Source organism: Mobula birostris, chromosome 10, assembly GCF_030028105.1.
Source record: "Mobula birostris isolate sMobBir1 chromosome 10, sMobBir1.hap1, whole genome shotgun sequence".
Lineage (NCBI taxonomy): Eukaryota > Metazoa > Chordata > Chondrichthyes > Myliobatiformes > Myliobatidae > Mobula > Mobula birostris.
Window position 1 is genome coordinate 62,897,598 of NC_092379.1, and position 18,393 is coordinate 62,915,990.

Here is an 18,393-nt window from a genome sequence, read left to right on the forward strand (position 1 = left end):
GCTTCAAGATGAAATGTAACGAATGAAAAATAGATGGGAATGTTTACAACCTACTAACTTTATGGTGGTTGATAATTTTTTAACTGGAATTAATATTTATATAGTTTCAGTGGCTGTGTTCACACTAAAATGTTACCAATAATTTCACATGAATAATTTTACTTAAAACAAATGTAAGAATAATTTGACAGGCTTGAAATATCACAGTTTATTATTCAATTGGCAAGAGCCAATAAAAAGCAGTTAGGTTAAATAGAGCAGCTATTGTTGGAGTGAACAGAGGTACAGTTGAGGTTTTGGCGAGGAGATGCAGAAGCTATCGTAAGTTTCTGGAAGGTTTATTTCTTTTTTTGTGCATTAGTGCCTGGCTAGATTAGTGAGAATGGATCCAAGGTACGCAGTGTGTTCCTCTTGCCAGATGTGGGAGATCTGAGAAGGCCAGTCTACCTAATCACTACATCTGTGCAAAGTATATCCAGCTGCAGCTCCTTACAGACTGGATTAGACACCTGGGATGCATCTGACTGACCTTTAGCTCATACGGGAAAATGAAGTGGTGAAAAGTGCAAAAGAGAGGGAGTTACCCCTAAGTTGCATGAGACAGCTAGCTAGGTGACAATCAGAGGAGAGGGAAGGAGAATAGACAGACACTACAGAAGACCCCTGTAGCCATTCCCCTGAAGAATAAGTATACCACTTTGGACACTGTTGGAGGGAAGGGACGACCTGCCAAAGGAAATGTGCAGTGACCAGGTCGTGAGACCTGAGTCTGGTTCTGTGGCTCTGAAGGGAATGGAGCGAAGAGGATTGCAGCAGTGATAGGAGTTTTAATAGTTAGGGGAGCAGACAGGACGTTCTGTGGACATGAATGAGCCTCCTGGATGATATGTTACCTCCCGGGTGCTAGGGTCAAGGATGTCCCAGATTGGGTCCACAGCAATAATTCATGGCACATATCAGTACCAATGACATAGGTAGGAAAAAGGAGTATCTGAGGAGAGAATACAGGGAACTACTGTAGGTTGGAAACTGAAAAGCAGATGCTCAAGGAGAGTAGTCTTTGTGCCAGTGAGAGTAAGAATAGGCTGATTTGGCAGATGAATGTGTAGATGAGAGATTGGTGCAGGGGGCAGGGTTTTAAGTTTGTGGATCATTTGGATCTCTTCTAAGGAAGCTATGATCTGTACAAAAAGGACAGGTTACACCTGAACACGAAAGGGATTAATATCCTTGCAGGCAGTTTTGCTAGAGCTGTTGGGGAGGGTTTATACTAGGTGGCAAAGTAGAATGGATTTCAGAGAGTTGGAAGGGGGCATCAGAAGGTCTTAGCAAATAGGATTAAGGAAAACCCCAAGATTTTCTACACACAAATGAAGAACAGGAGGATGACTGAAATAAGGGTAGGACCAATCAGGGATAGAAGAGAAAACATCTGGAGTCAGAGGAGGTAGGGGAGATCCTTAATGAATACTTTGCTTCAGTATTCCAATGACAGTTACCTTAACTTTTATGACGGCAGTGTATAACAGTGTGATATGTTAGAAAAAAATCAATGTTAAGGAAGAGGATATGCAGGATCTTTTGAAAAACATTAGAAAAGATAAGTTCCTGGGGTCTGATGGGATATATCCCAGATTACTATGGGAAGCGAAGGAAGAGTTTGCTGTGCCTTTGGCGATGATCTTTGTGCCAACACTGGCCACAGGAGTATATGATTGGAGGGTGGCAAATGCTATTCCTTTGTTCAAGAAAAGGAGTAGGGATAACCCTGCAATTACAGACTAGTGAGCCTAGATTCACTGCTGGGCAAATTATTGGAGAAGATACTTAAGACAGGAGTTATGAGCATTTGGAGAAACAAAGTTTAATTAGACATTGGTCAACATGGCTTTGTGAGAATTAGATCATGTCTCATGAGCCTGATTGAATTCTTTGAGGTTGTGACAAAGCACGTTGATGAAAGTAGAGCAGTGGATGTGGTGCATATGGATTTTGGTAAGGTGTTTGATAAGGTTCCTCAAGGTAGGCTTATTCAGAAAGTCTGGAAGTATGGGATCCATGAAAACATGACTCTGTAGATTCAGAATTGACTTGCCCACAGAAGGCAGAGGGTGGCAGTAGATGGAGTGCATTCTGTCTGGAGGTCCATAACCAGTGGTGTTCTGCAGGGATCTGTTCTGGGGCTCTTGCTCTTTGTGATTTTTACAAATGACTCGGATGAGGAAGTGGAGGGCTGGGTCAGTAAGTTTGCAAATGAAGGTTGGTTGTGTTGTGGATAGTGTAGAAGGTTATCAAGGGTTACAACGGGATACTGATAGGATGCAGGGCTGGGCTGAGAATAGGCAGATGGAGATGGGAAGTGATTCACTTAGAAAATTGAATTTGAAAGCAGAATACAGGACTATTTGCAGTATGGAGGAACAGAGGGATCTTGGGATCCAGGTTCATAGATCCCTTAAAGTTGTGAAGAAGGCTTATTGTGTGTTGGCCTCCGTTAGTCAAGGGATTGAGCTCAAGAGCTGCGAGGTAATACTGCAGCTCTATAAAACCCTAATTAGAACACACCTGGAATATTGTGTTCAGATCTTGTCACCTCATAACAGGAAGGAAATGGAAGCTTTAGGGAGGGTCCACAGTACATTTATCAGAACGCTGCCTGGATTGGAAAGCATGTCTTATGATGACAGTTTGAGCAAACTATGGCTATTCTCTTTGAAGCAAAGGAAGATGAGAAGTGACTTGAAAGATGTGTACAAGATGATGAGGCATTGACTGAGTTGTCAGGCAGAGACTTCATCCCAGGGTGAAGATGGCGAATACAAGGGGACATAATTTTAAGGTAATTGGAGGAAAGTAAAGGGACCAATATCCTTGTGGGCAGGTTTCCTAGAGCTGTTAAGGAGGGTTTACTTTAAATTAATTTGGCCGGGGGTTTGGGAACCAGACTGATAGGGCTAAGGATGCGGCACTATGTAGTAGGACTGCAAGGAAAGACAAGCAGATGAAAGGGCAAATATGGGATAAGTTAAAGAGGATAATGTGGGCAGAATCATAAAAGGTAATAAATACAGCATTAAAGGTGTTATAATTGAATGCATTAAGTATTCAGAATAAGGTACCGTAGATGATTTTTTCGCACAGTTAAGAGCCTGGCAGGTGTTACATTGTGGACATTATTGAATCATGGCTGAAAGAAGATCATATTTGGGAATTTAACATCCAAGGATATACTTTGTATCAAAAGGACAGGCAGTTAGGCAGAAGGGGTTGGGGTGGCTTTGTTGTTTTCAAAAAAAAATCCAATCCTTAGAAAGAGGTGTCAGAGGATCAGAAGAGGTAGAATCCTTGTGGATAGAGTTAAGAAACTGCAAGGGTCATGACACTGAAGGGAGTTACACACAGGCCTCTGAGCAGTAGTCAGGATGTCAGATATAAATTTCAACAGGAAACAGAAAAGGCATGTAATAAGGGCAATGCTTCAACAGTTGTGAGGGATTTTAATATGCAGGAACTCAGGAAAATCAGGATGGTGCTGGATCCCAAGAGAGGGAATTAGTAGAAAACCTGTGAGATGGCTTTTTAGAGCAGCTCATGGTCGAGCACAGTAGGGGAAAGGCAATTCTGGATTGGGTGCTGCGTAATGAACCAGATTTGATTAGGAAGCTTAAGGTTAAAGAACTTTTAGGAGACAGTGATCATAATGTGATAGAAATCACTCTGTAGTTTGAGGGGGAGAAGAAAGAGTTAGATGTATCAGTATTGAGTGCAGTAAAGGGCATTACAGAGGCACAAGAGAAGAGCTGGCCAAGGCTCAATGGAAGGAGACACTAGCAGGGATGACAGTAGAATGGCAACGGCATGATTTTCTGGCAAGCAATTCAGCAGATGCAGGCTAGATACATCCCAAAGACGAAGTATTATTCTACAGGGATGAAGAGGCAACTGTGGCTGACAAGGGAAGTCAAAGACACCATAAAAGCAAAAGAGAGTGCATATAATATAGAAAGAATCAGTGGGATGATAGAGGATCGGGAAGCTTTTAAAAACCAATAGAAGGCAACTAAAAAACTGCAAGGAGAGAAAAGATGAAATATGAAGGTAAGCTAGCTAATAATATCAAAGAAGATACCAAAAGTATTTTCAGATATATCGGGTGCATATTGGACTGCTGAAAAATGACACCGGAGAGGTAGTAATGGGGGACAATGAAATGGAGACAAACCTAGTAAGTATTTTGCGTTAGTCTTCTCTGTGGAATACACTAGCAGAATGCCAGTAATGCAAGTGTCGGGGGCAGAATTGAGTGTCGTTGCTAAAGAGAAGCCGCTTGGGAAACTGAAAGGCCTGAAGGTAGATAAGTCACCTGAACCAGATGGACTACATCACAAGGTTCTGAAAGATGTAGCTGAAGTGATTGTGGAGGCATTAGTAATGATCTTTCAAGAATCACTAGATTTTGCATTGGGCCCAGAGGACAAGAAATTTGCAAAAGTCACTCCACTCTGTAAGGGTGAGAGGCAGAAGAAAGTAAAAGTTAGCCTGACTTCAGTGATTGGAAAGATGTTGGAATCAATTATTAAGGATGATATCTCGGAGTACTTGGAGGCACATGATAAAGTAGGGACAGTCAGCATGGTTTCCTTCAGAGGAAATCCTGACTGACAAATCTGTTGGAATTCTTTGAGGAAATTACAGACAGGATGGACAAAGGAGAGTCAGTGGATGTTGCTGACTTGGATTTTCAGGAGGCCTTTGACAAGGTATCGCACAGGAGGCTGGTTAACAAGAGCCCATGGTATTATAGGAAAGACATTGGCATGAATAGAAGATTGGCTGACCGGCAGGAGGCAAAGAGTCATAATAAAGGGGGCCTATTCTGGTTTCTCCCTTGTCTTTCTTCCCAGACCTCCTGTCCCATGATCCTCTCGTATCCCTTTTGCCCATCACCTGTCCAGCTTTTGGCTCTATCCCTCCCCCTCCTGTCTTCTCCTATCATTTTGGATCTCCCCCTCCCCCTCCAACTTTCAAATCCCTTACTCACTCTTCCTTCAGTTAGTCCTGACGAAGGGTCTCGGCCTGAAACGACGACTGCACCTCTTCCTAGAGATGCTGCTTGGCCTGCTGAGTTCACCAGCAACTTTGATGTGTGTGGCCTATTCTGGTTGGCCGCTGGTGACTAGTGGTGTTCTACAGGGGTCACTATTGAGACTGCATCTTTTCATGTTATATGTAAGACACTTTGATGATGGAATCGATGGCTTTGTTGCCAGGTTTGAAGACAATATGAAGATAAGTGGAGGGTGGTGGAGCCGAATATTTAATTTTAATTGTCATTTTCTTTGCAGTTTAACAATTAATTACCTGCTTATGTTTCAGTAACAGTATCATATGCCTCTAATGGCTATACAAAGTATAATTCTAAAAGCATCTCAGTATTTCATTAAGTGAATAAGTATTTTCTCACTGATTATGTAACACCCTGGTTTAAGACCATGCTTTATTTTACTAATAAAGTTATGCTGTTGGGTATTTTATTTTCTCAAAATGCAGTAAGTGTTCCTTTAATTACATTATACAAGCAAGTATTTCATTTTTGCTGTTTAAAATAAACATGTAGTTGATTAACGCATGTGTGTTACTTGTAGTTGATTAAGTTAGGCTTGTTGAATTTGTCAATAAGATTTGTCTCGTTAACATTTTTTTTGGAGACAGCATGGGATAAGAATGGGACAGCCATTTTCTAGATGGAGCATGGGATCGAGGAAGGAGGAAGGAGAAGAATGGAAACAGACAAAGGACATAAAAGAGCATGACGAAACTCTCAAAGAACCCATTGAGAAGGACAGTTACCACTGTTGGAAAGTCCTCATGCAGACAACGGACTCTCGGAGAATGTGAAGAAAACCGTTAGCTGTTTCCACACAACATTGGAAAAAGTTCGCCTCTTTCCTTGGATGCAGTGCGGAGATTGATGTTTTGCTGGAACAGGTTCTTCAGTGCAAAATCATTTCATAATTCAGAGTAAACAAAATGAAGCAAACTGGATTGATTACACAACAATGAGCTCCAACGATATGTGCACTATTGTAGACTAATATTTATATATACGATGGGCCTTTATTTTGCATAAGATGGTATTATTTTGTTTGCTACAGCTTAAAATGTTTTGTCAATACAATTTCAATCCAAGTTTATACTGGTGTGAGTTAAATTATTGTTTCCCGGCAAATGGTAAATTTGCATGGGTGTATCAGTGTTCCTGCAAGTACTTGCCTTCGTTTTCCTTTAGAAGGTTCACTCAAACTTTTATGGTTGTGTGTACTCGAATCATATTTACCCTACGTGTTCATTTAATGGAAACGATCTTTTCATCGTTATTCACCATGCATTGTTGAGTTATGTTGCTGCTGTCAGCTTGTATTCACAGTAATAGATAACTCATTACGAGCACACGGTGAAAGGGTCACAGTTAATTTTACTGCAGTATTGAATAAGTATCTTCTAATTGGTTATCCTTATCTATAGATTTTAATGGAAGCTTTCTTTATCTTTGGGTATAACAGTAGCTAGGCACCATTTTTAGTTTCTCTCTTCTTCAAGTAGTAAGACCCCCTCTCAATGTTCTATACCTCTTCTCTTTGTTCTTCCAACTCTTAATAAAGCAATCATGAAGCAACAAGTTTTATGCCTTGTTTTTTGACTTCTAAAACACCAGAATCCAACAGTTCACTGTAGTCAGTGAAGACATAAGCAAGTTTTGAATTTCTTACACTCAAAGACAAAACATGGAGCTTTTAGTGATCAACAAAATGGACAAGAACTTCCTCTTATGTTCCCCTATCACCTGAGAAAACAATGGGTTCTGACTTTGAACATCAGATGGGAACCAGAACTGAGGACTACTGTATCACTAGTTTAACAAAACAGATATGTAAAAAGGAAATGCAAGCCAGTAGAACGCTAATTAAACACGCAAGCCGGTGGAGCATCAAAAATTAAGGCTGCACAAGCACTGGGACACAGATAAAAACAATTAAATGCGTGCAAGCCAGTGGAGTGCGTAAGAAAACTTAAATATGTGCAAGTTAGTGGAACATGGGGGAGAAAGTTAAATTCGAGTTGCAGGACATGTTTTAAAATTTCTGCAGCAATTCAAGATCGCAGTCAAAGTAATAAAAAGTATTTATAAATTAAGACCATAAGACAAAGGAGCAGAATTAGGTCATTTGGCCCATTGAGTCTGCTCTACCATTCAATCATGGCTGATCCTTTGTTCCCCTCCTCAGCCCCACTCACTGGCCTTCTCCCCATAACCTCTAATACCGTGCCCAATCAAGAACCTATCAATCTCTGTCTTAAATACACCCAATGATTTGGCCTCCAAGCTGCCTGTGGTAACAAAGTCCATAAATTCACCACCCTCTGGATAAAGAAATTACTTCGCATCTCTGTTTAAATGGACACCCCTCTATCCTGAGACTGTGCCCTTTTGTCTTAGACTCTCCCACCATAGGAAACATCCTTTCCACATCAACTCTGTCTAGGCCTTTCAACATTCAAAAGGTTTCAATGAGATCCTCCCTCATCCTTCTAAATTCCAGTGAGTACAGGCCTACAGCCATCAAACATTCCTCACATGATAACCCTTTCATTCCTGGAATCATCCTTGTGAACCTCTTCTGAATCCTCTCCAAAGCCAACACATTTTTTCTTAGATAATTAGCCCACAACTGTTAACAATACTCAGGGTGAGGCCTCACAAGTGCCCTATAAAGCTTCAGCATCACATTCCTGCTCTTGTATTCTAATCCTCTTGAAATTAATGTTAACATTGCATTTACCTTCCTCACCACCGACTCTACCTGCAAGTTAACTTTCAGGGTGTTCTGCACAAGGACTCACAAGTCCCTTTTCATCTCAGATTTTTGGATCTTGTCCACACTTAGAAAATAGTCTGCACATTTATTTCTGCTACCAAAGTGCATGACCACGTATTTTCTAACATTGTATTTCATTTGCCACTTTCTTGCCCATTCTCCTAATCTGTCTGTCCTTCTGCATCCTACCTGTTTCCTCAACATGACCTGCCCCTCCACCAATCTTCATATCATCTGCAAACTTGGCAACAAAGACATCTATTTCATCATCTAAATCACTGATATACAGCAAAAAAAGCAGTCCCAACACCGACCCCTGCAGAACACCACTAGTCACTGGCAGCCAACCAGAAAAGGAAATTAAGATCAAATCAGAACAATATCCAAAAATGGGAAACATACTAGGAACTCCTCCCTAAATAAAACATTCAAGTTTGATAAAGTTATTGAAAGAGTCCACACAAAATATACCATCAATGTTCATATAATGAAATATGGCTCCTAGATGATATTGTGAAAGCATGGGATAAGAGTAAATGACGGCTACTGTTTTAGAGATAAGACCACGTAGTCAGTTTGATCAAACTTGTGAGCAAGTGAAAGAGTTAACATGATGGTAATTCAATCGATGTATATTGTATGGCGTTTCAAACTGAACTGAAACAATGTAAGAAAGTGCATCCACGACTTCAGGAGGTAATTCAGAATCAGAATCAGGTTTATTATCACTGGCATGTGACGTAAAAGTTGTTAACTTAGCAGCAGCAGTTCAATGCAATATATCATCTAGCAGAGAGAGAGAAAGAGAGAGAGAGAGAGAAAAAAACATGAGTAAATCAATTATGTATATTGAATAGATTTTTAAAAATGTGCAAAAACAGAAATACTGTATACTAAAAAAGTGAGGTAGTGTCCAAAGCTTCTTAGTCCATTTAGGAAACAGATGGCAGAAGGGAAGAAGCTATTCCTGAATCGCTGAGTGTGTGCCTTCAGGCTTCTGTATCTCCTACCTGATGGTAACTGTGAGAAAAGGGCATGCCCAGGGTGCTGGAGGTCTTTAATAATGGACGTTGCCTTTCTGAGACACCGCTTCCTAAAGCTGTCCTGGGTACTTTGTGGGCTAGTGTCCAAGATGGAGCTGACTAGATTTACAACCTTCTGCAGCTTCTTTCGATCCTGTGCAGTAGCCCTTCCATACTAGATAGTGAATGTAGCCTGTCAGAATGCTCTCCATGGTGCAACTATATATAGAAGCTTTTGAGCATATTTGTTGACATGCCAAATCACTTCAAACTCCTAATAAAGTATAGCCGCTGTCTTGCCTTCTTTATGACTACATCAATATGCTGGGACCAGGTTAGATCCTCAGAGATCTTGACACCCAGGGACTTGAAGCTGCTCACTCTCTCTACTTCTGATCCCTATATGAAGATTGGTACGTGTTCCTTCGTCTTACCCTTCCTGAAGTCCACAATCAGCTCTTTCGTCTTACTGACGTTGAGCGCCAGGTTGTTGCTGCGGCACCATCCCACTAGTTGGCATATTTCACTCCTGTACGCCCCCTCGTCACCACCTGAGATTCTGCCACAATGGTTGTATCGTCAGCAAATTTGTAGGTGGTGTTTGAGCAATGCTTAGCCACACAGTGATGTGTATACAGAGAGCAGAGCAGTGGGTTAAGCACACACCCCTAAGGTGCACCAGTGTTGATCATCAGTGAGGAGGATATGTTATCACCAATCCGCACAGACTGTGGTCTTCTGGTTAGGAAGTCGAGGATCCAATTACAGAGGGAGGTACGGAGGCCCTGGTTCTGCAACTTCTCAATTAGGATTGTGGGAATGATGGTATTAAATGCTGAGCTCTAGTCGATGAACAGCATCCTGATGTAGGTGTTTGTGTTGTCTAGGTGGTCTAAAGCCGTGTGAAGAGCTGTGGAGATTGCGTCTGCTGTTGACCTATTATGATGATAGGCAAACTGCAATCGGTCCAGGTCCTTGCTGTTAATGATGCTTTTTCCAGGTCCTTCCTGTTAGTGATGCTTCTAACAATGTTGCCATTGATGCTACTGTTGGTACTCCACCCTGCAAAACACCTACTTCTGAAGGTCCAGCCGAGGAATTACAGCCTACATTAAAAATTTCTCCAAGACGGTGACACCATCTGAACTCCAAGGGATTACGGGATGGACATGACATGGACTCTTCAGCGGCCCCTTGCAACTCAAGTGAAATGATAGTGATAAAACAGTAAGACAGCCATGTCACAGCTTTCTCCAACAAAAGATCAAGGGAGTGAAGACACACAGGACTAAAGGTGAAACCATTGCAAATCAATGTATTTACAAGCTAATGGCAGATCCATCAACTATTACTCAACAATCTGTTGAAGGATAGGAAATGCTCAGGTGACCCTGTGACTCTTAAGGAAGAACAATTTAAAGTGTTTCAGACTTTCACAGTGACATTGTTACAATGTCTGCATTAAAATTCCTGATACAGGAAGACAATTTACCCTGTAAATGAGAAACACAAGATGGCAGTCTTAATTCAAAAACGTGGAGATGGACTGCGTGCTGTAGAGGTCTGTACACTTTTGACTCCTCAACAATTGAGAGAGGAATTCGATTGGTGATTTCCGGAACTGAAGTGCTGACATTAGGAAACATGGTTCCTGGTGCCTCTGTACAACAGGCAGAACTAAATGCTTTAATTGAAGCCTGTAAGTTCACAGCGGGAAGATCAGCTAACATCTACGCTAATTCTCAATATGACTTTGGAGTTGTTCCTGATTTTGGAAACCTATGGAGACAAAGATGCTTTAGGAACCCCGATGAAGAAAGACCAACTGGTACAAGAACTTCTGGATGTTAGCAACCACCATCAGAAGTTGTTGTATTAAAATGTAGAAGATATTCCAAAATTACTACAATGGAAAGCCATGGAAATGCATTTACGGATGAAACTGCAAAAAAGGCAGCACAGGAAGAAGTAAAACAAGTTCAAAAGTAAAATTTATTATCAGCGTACGTACATGTCACCATATACAACCCTAAGATACCTTTTCTGTGGCAATACTTAGCAAATTTATAGAGCAGTAACTGTAAACATCAGGAACTTTAAACTGCAATCTATGCAAATTCAGGTAATAAATAAATAGCAATAAGTAACAAGCATGAAATAACAAGAGAAAAGGGACCTCGAATGAGTGTAGTTACCTCTTTTGTTCAAGAGCCTGATGGTTGGGGATAGTAACTGTTCTTTAACCCACAGGCGCGAGTCCTGAGGTACCTGTATCTTTTACCTAATGGCAGCGGTGAGAAAAGTACATGGCCTGGGTGGTGAGGATCTTTGATGATGGATGCTGCTTTTCTACAACAACATTTCATGTAGATCTGCTCAATGGTTGGGGGAGCTTTACCGGTGATGTACTTGGCCGAATCCACTACCTTTCATAGAATTTTCCACTCAAAGGCATTGGTGTTCCCATACCAAGCCATACTGCAGCCAGTCAGCACATTTTCCACCACAGACCTATAGAAGTTTGCCAAGGTTTCTGATGACATACCGAATCTCCACAAACTCCTGGAAGTAGAGGCGCCGTCATGTTTTCTTCATAATTATATTTATATGATGAGTCCAGGACAGGTCCTCTGAGACAGTGACACCCATAAATTTCAAGTTACTCACCCTCTCGGCCTCTATTGACTACCGGCTCACAGACCTCTGGTTTCCCTCCCCTGAATTCTACAATCAGTTCCTTAGTCTTATTGACATTGAGTGAGAGGTTGTTGTTATTACACCACTCAGTGAAATTTTCAATCTTCCTCCTATATGCTGATTCATCACCTTTGATACAGCCCACAACAGTGGAGTCATCAGCAAACTTGTTAGAGCTGTACTTAGCCACACAGTCAGAAATATAAAGCAAGTAGAGCAGGAGGTGAAGTGCACATTCCTGCGGTGCTCCTATGCTGATGGAGGTTGTGCAGAAGATGTTTTTGCCATTCCAAACTGACTGAGGTCTACAAGCGAGGAACTCCAGGATCCAATTGCAGAAGGGAGAACTGAGGCCGAGATCTTGGAGTTAACTGATTAGTTTAGAGGGGATGATGGTGTTAAATGCTGAGCTCTAATTGATAAAGTGCATCCTGATCTATGCATCTTTGCTGTCCAGATGTTCCAGAGTTTTGTGAAGAGTCAATGAGATGGCATCTGCTGTAGACCTGTTGCTTCAGTATGCAAACTGGAGTGGGTCCAAGTCGTTACGCAGACAAGAACTGACATGCTTCAACACCAGCTTCTCAAAACACTTCATCACTGAAAACGTAAGTGCCACTGGATGATTGTCACTTAGACAGGTTACTATGCTCTTTTTGGGGACCACTACGATTGAAGTCTGCTTGAAGCAGATGTGTACCATCTACATCCGGAGCAAGAGGTTGAAGATACCCTGAATCTGTGAATACACCAGCCAGCTGGTCAACAGAGTACCAAGAACATACGTATGTAGTGAACCTGACAACTGGAATTATGGAAACGAAGTTGAACTCTGTATCACAGATGAACGTACAAGATATTCCAGACATGCAAGCTCAGTGTTCTCCATAGGAAAAGTGGTTCTGGATGGAGAAAGATGATAAGTTAAACAGTGAGGGAGCACGGAGATGAGGCACTAGTCATAGACATAGACTAGTAGCCCCAACTACATTGTTTCCTTATCTGGCATAGCAAATAAACTCTACAGGACACGTTGGAGTACAAAAGGTTATCAACAGATTCTCCCAATGGTGGTGGAATCCAAAGTTCAGGGCACAAGTTCAGCAAACGTTTGAAAGATGCATGACTTGCCATTAAACAAATCCTGGAGCAGTAGAAAAGCCACCACAGGTAAGTGCTCCTTCTCTACCAGGTCCACTTTCACAGTTACAAGTGAACTACATTTCTTTACCAAAGTTTTAAGGATACTCAGGCGTGCTGGTAAAAGTGGACAAGTTTTCAAGATGGGTGGAAGCTATCCCAGAAAGGACAGCCACTGCCACACACACAGCAAAAACTCTGATCAAGGTTTATATTCCTAGTTGGAAATTGCCATGTCACAATAACTGACCAAAGAACACGTTTCACTGGGAGTGTTTGTCAGCTACTGTGTTCACTGATGAACATTTAATGGTCTTTTCATAGTTCACATCACCAATCATCATAACAAGTCAAATGAATGAATGAATACGATACGATAGGTCTGTGGATGCGATAGGGTCTTTTAAGAGACTCCTGGGTAGGTACATGGAGTTTAGAAAAATAGAGGGCTATGGGTAACCCTAGTAATTTCTAAGGTAGGGACATGTTCTGCACAACTTTGTGCCCGAAGGGCCTGTATTGTGCTGTAGGTTTTCTATGTTTCTATGAATGGAACTATCAAACAACGAATAAGTATCATGAGGAAGGAGTACCATGGCCTACAGCTCTTCCTGTGGTCTTATGTAGGTCATCAGAGCAATCCCAAGCAAGAAAACTAAACTAAGTCTATTTGAGGTGGTAACAGGACATCTAATGTCACTACCAGGAGCCCTCAGTCTGAAAGAGGTTGATGTACACATTACGGCAGATTATATAAGCTACTGTGTGAAATTAACCCAAGCTGCACTGTCTGCTTCTCAACTGGTTTCTGCTGCTTGGGAAGATCCAACAGGAGGAGGATACACCCTGATTCCTGGCGAGTAGCTCCGGATTGAGAAACCACATAAGGATCCACTGGGAGCAGGATGGGAAGTGCTGTTAATTACCAACTCAGTGGCGAAGGTAGAAGGTAAAAGTAAGTGGATGCACACCAGCCACTCCAAACTAGCTAAAGTGATAACCTATTGGTCACCGTAAGTATGTCGCTGACCCATAGTGAGCAAATCACTAATCAGCCAGAAGACTTCAAACAAGTCGACAACTATTGGACATTATGAAGTTTATTCTACTATTATTTGTTATATTTTTGCCAATTTTCCCTAGTCATAATGTGCCAGTTGAGTTGACTTATAAATTATACTTCTATCATTTACAAACAGAAATATTACAATTCAACAAAGCTCCTGTCAAGTAATAAGAAATGGTCTCAGTTCATGGAACAATATGTACTTTACTGTACATGCAGAAAAGAAGCCTACACCTCTTTTCCATGTTATTGGTTAGGAACTTCTTATTTAGGATATGTTTTCCTACAAGGTAAATACACACCTAATCCTTACCTCCAGTATAGAAGTAAACAAGACATTTCAGAAGGAGATCATTTTGCTTCAGTTTTATTCCCATCTTATAGAGTTGCAAAGAGCATAAGAGAAATTAGAAATGTTGCTGTAGCCTTAGAAAGAGTGAGCAATTACACTGCTGATGTCTTGGGAAAAGTAACAAGTGAAATGGTTGCCATACGCAAGATAATCCTTCAGAATTGTATAGTATTAGATCTTCTCTTAGCAGTTAAGGGGGGAACATGTACAGTTATAGGCAAGGAGTGTTGTACCTACATACATACTTGATGAGTCTGAAGACATAATTTGGCTGACCATATTCGTAAAGATGCAGCTAAAATATATCAATCCAACGGATGGAATTTCTCTGACTGGATTCATTTAAATCACAGAAGCTGGGGTTACTCAATATTATGAGTCATATTATTCATACCAATATGGCTTATCATAAATTTGTTTTACTTGTTTAAAGGCAATTATTAACAGAATAGTTCAAATTCACATAAATGTGCCTACTAATCTGCCTAACCATGACATAATCTTATGAATACTTTGAAGACTATATACCCTTTGATATTTTATTACCCAAGTAGTTTTTCTGATTATTTTATATGTAATGTACTGTAGATATGACAACAGCTTGTCTACCTCTGAATTTTTAAATGTAATGATTCTAAATGTATGATTTAGAATCAAAGGGACGATTGTTCGATTCAACTGCTTAATTTTAACAACACACATCAAAGTTGCTGGTGAACGCAGCAGGCCAGGCAGCATCTCGAGGAAGAGGTCCAGTCGACGTTTCAGGCCGAGACCCTTCGTCAGGACTAACTGAAGGAAGAGTTAGTAAGAAATCTCTTACTTTGATGTGCGTTGCTTGAATTTCCAGCATCTGCAGAATTCCTGTTGTTTGCTTAATTTTAATTGTCATTTCCTTTGTGGTTTATAAATGATTGTATTTTTATTAGCCTTTATATGCATAACAGTTTAATATGCCTCTAATGGCTATACAAAGTATAATTCTGAAAACATCTCTGTACTTCATTAAGTGAATAAGTGTTTTCTCATCGGTTAATTTTACTGCAGTATGGAATAAGTATTTTCTAATTGGTTTAACCGTATCTATAGATTTGAATGGAATGTTCCTTATTATTAAAAGTAGCTGCTTTATGCTAAGCAGTATCTTTAGTTCTCTCTTCTTCAAGTAGTAAGACCCCTTGTTGATGTTCTGTTCCTGTTCCCTTTGTTCTATCAACTCTTAATAAAATGATTGCGAAGCAACAAGCTTTATGCCTCATTCCTAATTTCTAAAAGCACCTTGGATTTAAAACACCAGAATCCAACAAGCAGATACTGTTGAGGAAGCAGGGAGCCTGCAGAAGGACTTGGACAGATTGTAAGAATGGTCTATGAAGTGACAAGTGGAATATAGTGTAGGGAAGTGTATGGTAATGCACTTTGGTAGAAGAAATAAAGGCGTAGACTATTTTCTAAATTGGAAGAAAATTCAAAAATCAGAGGTGCAAATGGATGTGGAGTCCTTGTACAGAATTCTCTAAAGGTTAACTTGCAGGTTGAGTCTGTGGGAAGGAAAGTAAATGCACTGTTAGCATTCATTCTGAGGGAACTAAAATATAAGAGCAAGGATGCTGCAGATTTGCATGGTGTTGGTCTGACTGCAATTGGAGTATTATCAGTAGTTATGGACACCTTAACTAAGAAAAGATGTGCTGGTATTGGAGCCAGTCCTAAGGTTCACGAGAATGATTCTGGGAATGTAAAGGTTAACATATGAGGAGTGTTTAATGGTTCTGGGACTGTATTCACTTGAATTTTGAAGAATGAGGATGATTTCAATGAAACCTATTGAATACTGAAAGGCCCAGCTAGAGTGGATGCAGAGAGGATGTTTCCTCTAGTGGGTGAGTCTACGACCATTGGGCAGAGCCTCAGACTAGAGGAAAATCCATTTAAAACAGGGATGAGAAGGAACTTCTTATGCCAGAGGGGGCTGAGTCTGTGGAATTCATTGCCACGGATGTCTGTGGAGGCTATGTGGCTCAGTATATTTAAAGCAGAGGCTGATAGGTTCTTGGTTAGTCAGGGCATCAAAAGTTAGGGGAGAAGGCGAAAGAATGAAGTTGAGAGGGATAATAAATCAGCTATGATGCAATGACAGAGCAAACTCAATGGGAAGGTGCTTTAATTCTGCTTCTATGTCTTATGGTCTTAAACAATGCTTTAGAAATTGAAATATTACTATAATTACGTAAATTTATTTTACCTTAGCTGCATCTGAAACTGTATCCCAGTTGCCTCCACTCAGTGAGAATTTACCACTTCCTATCCGTAATAAAATTTCTTCTGCAGTATCATTTGGTCCATTGGCAAAAGGAGTATAACTGGCCCGTAAGGTAAACATGAAAAAGTGAATCAGTGAGTTGAATAATACTTCCGATCTTCCAATAGTAACTCCCATCTTCCAATTTTCTTGTAACAACATTCACTGATACTGCTGTGGTTCAGAATTAAGACTATTATCTTATGGGTAAGCATCAGGCTGAACCTAAAGCTTATGTTATGACACCCACATATCACATTTGATAAGCAGCAGAAAGTGTGACCAATCTACCAACCCTACACAACCTAGTATAAATACTATCATTTACATGCTGTCAACCAGCAGGTCAGTCACCTTTCTACACACAGATTGGTCAGTAAAACAGTGATGAAAAGTCTTTTACGGCTATGGAAGTAAGGTTTCTTTGTAACTTTTCTGCTAAAAAAAAAGCAATTGAACTTGTTACAATCTTCTCAGTAATAAATTATTCCAGGTTTAAGAATAGTGGCAGCATTTCAAATAAATAACTCCACTAAACTGTTTTAATAGATGCACAGATTCTTAATTATTAAAACATCAGGAGTATCATACCAGCATATTAAACCTTTATTAGTATAAGTAAATAATTTTTAAGTCATTTGTACATTAAATCCTTTAAGCTGAATACCTGATGAGGTGAACCCCATTTTCATGTATGGACTGAAAATTAATGTATTCAAATAGAATAAGGTTAATTCACTCAAGTAACTTGCATCAATCAAACACTTGACTTCCATGATTAAAAAAAGTTAAACTCTATATTACTGTGCTTATGAGGGCAGTTTTATAGGAAGTGTGAAAACCTGCAATAAATATACTGTTAAAAACTAGATCCAATATATAATGTAGCTACACACATCAAAGTTGCTGGTGAACGCAGCAGGCCAGGCAGCATCCCTAGGAAGAGATACAGTCGACGTTTCAGGCCGAGACCCTTCGTCAGGACTAAAACGGCCTGAAACGTCGATTGTACCTCTTCCTAGAGATGCTGGCTGGCCTGCTGCGTTCACCAGCAACTTTGATGTGTGTTGCTTGAATTTCCAGCATCTGCAGAATTCCTGTTGTTTGCGTTTTTATAATGTAGCTAATCGTTTTTAGAATTCCAACAGTTATTTTATAATTTGTCCATATTTTCTAGATTAGAAAATATACGCTAATTTGATACTTAATTTAGAGTTGTTCGGCTTCTGTAAGGAATAAAAAGTAATTGCATTTTCTTTGCAATTCTTTGTCCCCAGCCCATCTTTACGCAAACTAACATAGTGTCACTACAACTAATATAATCCATTTGTAGTTCCGGACTAACTAACTTTCTGGACACTTGTCATTTAAGAATGATCTAGACCTGGGCAGACTTGAGAGTGTAGATTTCAAATGTCATTTTGATTAGAGCACAAATTGCTTGAATAGACCAGCGTAAGTTTCTGCTAGGTAGTTAAGGAAACAAAAGAAATACATGGAAAACCATTTGATAATGAGGGATCGGGTAACTATAACATGAAGATAAAGGGGATAGCACATAAATAATGATATAAATACTTTGATGATATTTGATGGTGGACTGTTGGAAAAAAATATGAGAAGGTCTTCTAATTAGCTGGACTCCAATCAGTGGGGCTAAAGGAAATGCACAGGTGCCATAGATAAATATATTGAGGTGGAGAAGGAAACATTTATTTTAATAATTTATTGTGGGAGGACCTGGCAGTCACTGGAAGTACTCAATTCCAGAATAAAATTTAGGTAATTAAAATAATCTACACAAGGCAAAACCAAATATTTTCATGAACTAATTTTTACAACTAAATTCCAACATGAAGTTCCACATTGCACTTTGAATTTTCATTGTTTGCTCCACTCTCTCACTGTGGACAGTATTCCAACATTAAAAGTCTTTC

The 18,393-nt window shown here is 40.1% G+C and overlaps 1 protein-coding gene across 5 annotated transcripts in view; it reads right to left on the reverse strand.

The window, feature by feature from the left end:
- The window catches only part of rps6kal (ribosomal protein S6 kinase a, like), a 168,910-nt gene that overhangs the window by 15,870 nt on the left and 134,647 nt on the right, over positions 1-18,393 (reverse strand). For 4 of the 5 annotated variants that reach the window (XR_011887512.1, XM_072270358.1, XM_072270359.1 and 1 more), the window contains one exon: positions 16,400-16,517. Coding sequence is in view for 4 of the 5 variants with exons in the window: in XM_072270358.1 (XP_072126459.1) it covers positions 16,400-16,517 (118 nt within the window). In the remaining variant the exon portion in view is untranslated. Of the gene's footprint in view, positions 1-16,399; positions 16,631-18,393 lie in introns of those variants that run through there. The other variant, XM_072270360.1, reaches the window with a different exon arrangement.